At 39.1% G+C, this 6,043-nt stretch overlaps 1 protein-coding gene across 3 annotated transcripts in view; it reads right to left on the bottom strand.

Annotated features, from left to right (window-relative positions):
- Positions 1 to 6,043, bottom strand: part of PRKD3 (protein kinase D3) — an 82,522-nt gene that overhangs the window by 4,776 nt on the left and 71,703 nt on the right. For all 3 annotated transcript variants that reach the window (XM_023618417.2, XM_070234773.1, NM_001309468.2), the window contains 3 exon segments: positions 5,263 to 5,424; positions 4,928 to 5,026; positions 1,808 to 2,075 (listed from right to left, as the gene is read on the bottom strand). In XM_023618417.2, the coding sequence (XP_023474185.1) occupies positions 1,808 to 2,075; positions 4,928 to 5,026; positions 5,263 to 5,424 (529 nt within the window).

Genomic DNA, 6,043 nt, shown 5'->3' with positions numbered 1-6,043 from the left:
GCTGATTTTTCTTTTTTTTCCCCCCTCCCATGACACCATGTTGCTCTCCAGTCCCTGGCTTGGTCTGGAAAAGCAGCCAAAGCTACTGCCTTTTCTCTACAGACATGGTTAGACTGGGGTGATCCCTCATTACCAGAAGTTCCTGCTCAGCAGGCTTTAACAAATAAGTTCATGGTGTTGTGGTGTTTGTGGTGAGACCTTGGTATACATATTTTATCCAATTATTTGGAGAAACAGACCAACTGCAAAACCAAAGCAACCACCTAACTACATACTGCTTATAGCCCCAAGGAATGATATGTTTGAAATACTGAGACTAAGGCCTGGACCCAAGGATGACACAGATGAAAGACTTATACTAGTTGTATTTCTCTTCTATATACTACAAAACTAGCAAAGATTTTCCCTAAGTATTTTAATTATCTGTGTTCCAAATACTTCAAACCTTCATCCATTCTTCCCTAAATGGTGGTCCACCATGTGCATCAGAATCATTTGGGGTATTTATTAAAATGTATTCCTGCGTATCATTCCAACTGGTGAATCTGAATCTGTAGGGTATAACCAAGGGTTTTCCTGTTAATAAACTCACCAAGTGATTCTGATTTAAGAGGTCTGCAGAGCACGCTGCTCCAGAAATGCTAAGATGACTTTGGTAACATCCAGAAACCTTCATATGTACTTCTTCAGGTGGCTGCATTCATTACCATGTGAGCCTGCTAATGTACATGTTGTTCTTCAAATTTTTCCTAGTTAAATGGATTATTAATCCCTATGATTTGCTTTTTGGAAAAACAAGAAGAACTCCCCTGTCCCAATGGCTGACTAAATCCAGGTGGGGGTATTGCCCAGAAGTGGTTCTATTAAGTTCTCTGGGACTGTTAGATAAGGTTTTAAGTGGTGTGCTCTTCCTGTCAGTATCAGTACACTAAAGAGGGCCAAGCAAGTCATTCTTGATGGGTACAGAACCAGGGGTTGCACACTCAAAAGCCTTCACCAGGCAGGAAAAAAATATCTACAAAGCTTCCCAGCATTAGTCCATAGGAGAGCTGAAAACAAACTGGTGAGTGTCTAGTGAATATAAAGCTCCTTCTAGGTATAAAGAACCTGAGCTACAAGTCTCCATTCAAAGTGCTTACAATCTGGTTCTGAGGATAAGGAAAGTAACTGAAAAGATAGATTACTTAAGGAAGAATACGCCCAGCTAGTAGCCTAAGAAGATCTTAGAGTTTAAAGCAGGGGTTCGGGGAAGAATTCACAGATGAGCCACAAGCTAAGGGGTCCTTGAAGGACTGGAAGGATTTCAATAGCAAGGAGGAGGGACTGTAGGCAGGGGAAAGGCTTAAGTAAAACACAGAAAAGTTAGAAGCAAGTACGCAATTAGGTTTCTGTAGGGAAATAGTGGGAGACGAGGCAAGAGGGTAAGCTCGGGCCGCAGCACCAGCTTACTGTCTGCAATGTGGTTAAAGGGAGGCCAGAGTGTTTGGGAGCAGAATAAGATGAAAGTCGTGTTTCCTGAAGATGGACTTGGCAGTGGTGACTGGGAACTACCGGAAAAGAGAGTCTAACGGGTAGGACGGTGAAAAAGATATTTTAGTAGTTTCAGAGTGAGGTGATCGGGGCCTGGATTAGTGCTATGCCTGGGAACTGTAGACAATGTAAAAGCAAGAGTACTCAAAAATTGGTACCCAGTTGAATTTGGAAGATTGAACAGGAGATATTAAAAAGACAAGTCAGAAGAGACAGGCTGATTTGGGATCACAAAGATTTTGAGACTAAAGGGCACAAAGCTGAAACTTTTTTTTACCTTCACCAGAAATTTCTCTCCATGGATTTGGTGGGTACATAAATGCAGCATTTTGGATTTGGTCATTTATATCTTCATCTTCATTGAAAGGAAACGTGCCACTGAGGCTCACATAGACGATAACTCCCACTGACCACATATCTAGAGAACGGTTGTAACCTTTGCTCCTGAGAACTTCAGGAGCTAAGTACGCTGGAGTTCCTACCACCGATCTCCTGAATGACTTTTCACCAATGATGCGAGCAAAACCAAAGTCACACAGCTTCACCTAGAAATCAAAGGATGATGTTAATTTTATATATATATATATATATCAATTTCTATATACATACCTGTCCCTAAATATGATACTGTATTATTTCAACACACTTGCCAACTATATTGATTATGAATGTCAAATAAATGATTGCAGATAGGGAAATTATAAAATACCCTTTTCCCGAAAGGCAAATACATTTATAATCCTGTGATCCATTACTAACATAGTGTGAAAAGCTTTCCTATTGCTTATTTCAAAAAGCCACTTTTGAAATCTAGCTTGCAGAATGCCAGATACCAGACTGATGTTGTAAGTGTTCAGTTTTTTAATGAAATGGAGGGTGCTGATTTTTTATCATTTGGCTTTTTTTTTTTTTTGAGGAAGATTAGCCCTGAGCTAACATCTGCCACAAATCCTCCTCTTTTTGCTGAGGAAGACTGGCCCTGAGCTAACATCCATGCCCATCTTCCTCTACTTTATACGTGGGACGCCTACCACAGCATGCATGGCTTGCCAAGCGGTGCCATGTCCACACCTGGGATCTGAACCGGCGAACCCCGGGCTGCCAAAGCAGAACACGAGAACATCACCACTGCGCCACCAGGCCGGCCCCTCATTTGGCTTTTAAGATCACTTTCTGTTATCTGTGAGCAGGAACTGTGTGTTTCACTTTTGAGTACTCAGTGGCCTCATAGTGCTTGGACATAAACGTACCCAATAAACATTTGCTGAATGAAAAGTAAGACACGATATTTAGAAACTTACCCTTTATTTTGCTTAATCCTAGAATCTCTCTTCCCAAGGATACTATAAATTGGCAAGTAAATAAAATTGAAGTATATTAAAGGTAACTATTAATGTGGCCAGTAGAAGAGTAATGCTAGAGATTGCCTAAAAGAATAAGAGTAACAGACTTTTCTATGACTATGGAACAAATTGCTAGTTAGATGTTTAGATTTGAAAAAAGTTATATCTGAAGTAGCCACAGTCACTACCATGTCCTTTTGGGAAGAGAGTTCTGGAACTGTGTGAGCTTGGCAGAACACTATCTTGCTGCCTGTCTTCTAGTAGAGTTTCAGATTTGGGCGATATCTAATGATGCGTCCATGCTGAACAAGCAAATGACAAGTACTTTGCAGAGGAAATGCCAACTCACAAAATGTCTTCAGAAGCAGCATTAAGATAAATTGAGAGAAAAGGATATTTCGCCTCTACAAACAAGTGGTACAGATAGTGACTTGAAAGCAGATGAAGGTGTATTCTAATGCTGCCTGCTGTTTCTGGGATATGGATCCTCACACGTTTTTATGATAATATTTATTCTGTGGCATTGAATTTGGCTGTTTCTCTATTTGAGCCTTTGAAGAATAACATTATTTGCCTTGAAGAAAGATGAACTCTCTTTTTTTGTTAAATGCCCTACTTCAGCTAACGTCTTGATAAAGTAAAGATGACTTGGCAGTTTGGCAACTGAATGAAGAAGTGTGGCTGTGGCCAGCACTTGAGCAAAAAAGAGTATCAAGTAAATGATGTTATTTTCCCTTTGCTCCTAACGGGAACAAGGTGGATCACTAACACAGAGGTCAGAAAGTTGGAGTCGTAGCCTTAGGTGTAGGGGTGTGCATCCTTTGCCCATACTATTTGGAAGAACAAATGAGATAATACATGGAAGCACTTTATTTAGAACATTGCACCAACTATTAGGGAACCCTTTTTGATCTCACAATGATAGCGATTCACTTTTAACCACACAAGCATTATAAAAGAAAGAATTTGATTACTTTTTTAAAGGTTGAATATTTTAAAAAATACAACTACACATCACTTAACAACAGGGATACATTCTGAGAAATGCGTTGTTAGGCAATTTCCTCATTGTGCGAACATCATAGTGTTCTTACACAAATCTAGATGGTATAGCCTAGTACACACCTAGGCTATATGGTACTAATCTTACAGGACTACTAAGGTCCACCATTGACAGAAACATCATTATGTGGCGCACGATTGTAGCTTTCTTTGAAGGATAATTTGAGTTGTATTTACCAAGTGAAATAGCCATCTGTGGTCCTTATTTTAGCCATTTGTCTAGTTGTGCATGTGTTAAATGTACATAAAGAATAGTTTGGCAAAAGATATTCTAGCTGATTGGAGCAATCATCAATGACAATCATGAAACACATTCATAGGTACCACTAACATATATTTCTCAGGACAACTGTTTCAAACTTTGGGTTATGATCCATTTTTAAGTTTTGGATCACGATCAACACTTTTAAATGAAATGATATTTAACCAAGTAAAAGACAGAATCAGTGCATTACACATAAGACACATTACATACATGATATTGTCATAAATGTCTGAGCACTGGTGGTGATGGGAAATGTAATTCTTATGTAGGCTTTGGTGAAAATGTTTGAAATAGAGTATTCTAAAAAGGAAGAGGAGTTGGCTGCCTGCCTCAACCAAAATCTAGTACCTCCCATTTCAGGGAGAAACCCCGTAATTTGTTTTGTTTTATAGGGAATTTGTCCTGGGCACCAAGCACCAACTGATTGATTCTCCCCATTTCATTCGCAACCCTCAGGGAGAAGTGAACTGTAAGCAATTTATGTGCAAGAAGTTATTCCTTGAGATCTAGTTAAGTCTACAAAGCCTTAATGAAAATAATATAATTAGTGAAATCTGAATTCAACTTATTCAGATATTAATCTTCACTGGCAGTTACAGGCTAAAAGTTCATTTCTGTAAGATGGTTATGTGTGACCTTACAGCACTGCCTTTCATTATGTGGGTACTTTGTAATATTGTCCAGACACTTAAAACGACCCTTAAAAAGGTTCTAGAGAGGATCTCACCTGAGGAAATGGCTCGGCTGATGCGAGGAGCACGTTTTCTGGCTTTAAATCACAGTGCACGATATTCTTAAAATGTAGATTCCTCAAAGCAACAAGTATCTGTTATTGAAGAAATAGACTTTTTTCAAAGCCTGGAAAAATCATAGGTAACCCCTTTCTGACCCCCTTGAATGTGTAATTTGAAAAGTCCACTATATTTGAGTAAGATTTAACTAAAAGTGTTATTCTGTTCTTCAAGGTTAACAATTCCCACAATATCCTGATATGTATAAGCACTGCTCTTTAATTCTCTTAGTTTTTAATTATTCTCTAGTTTCAAAAAAGAGTTAAAATACCTGTGTGACCATGAATTTAGTAATTCGTTCTGGGAGTCGACTTTTCTCACTGGACAGAATCATTTCCAACATATCTCCATGCAGCTTTTCCATTACCACAAAAACTCGTTCTGGGGTTTCAAACATACATTCCAGGTTTACAATCCCAGGATGGTGCAAATTCTGAAGAGTTGCAGGATATATATGACCAGAGAAATCGTTTTACTATGCAAGTATCTAACAACGTGCTGCAATTGTATGGAATACATGACATAGAAGGAAAAACAGCTCAGAAAAATAAACAATAAAAGCAAATAAAATAAAAGGATCATAGATCCTGATTTTCCAAGTTCTGTACTGGAGAGTAGATGCACTGGGGGGAAAGAATGTCTTCGCAATTTGATTATATCATTGCCCTCATCCATTGCTACTTTTTCTTCTTTCTCATCTTTTTAATCTTCTGACATTACTCTAATTTTATGCTGTCTGTGAATAGGCAACAACGGTTGATCAAATTTTAGCTCATTTCACAGAGCTCTTTGGGGCTGTATGTGTGAAGGTCTTTACTCAAGAGATGGTTTTCTTTTTTTGAGGAAGACTATCCCTGAGCTAACATCGGTGCCCATCTTTCTCTACTTTATATGTGGGATGCCCACCAAAGCTATGGCTTGACAAGTGGTGTGTAGGTCCACACCTGGGATCCGAACCGCTGAACCCCAGGCCACCAAAGTGGAACATGCGAACTTAATCGCTGCGCCACTGGGCCGGCCTCAAGATGGTTTCGTTTTGAAGGTAGTTACTT

This window comes from Equus caballus, chromosome 15 (assembly GCF_041296265.1).
Source record: "Equus caballus isolate H_3958 breed thoroughbred chromosome 15, TB-T2T, whole genome shotgun sequence".
Taxonomy (NCBI): Eukaryota; Metazoa; Chordata; class Mammalia; order Perissodactyla; family Equidae; genus Equus; species Equus caballus.
This window is presented reverse-complemented; position numbering and strand designations above follow the sequence as displayed.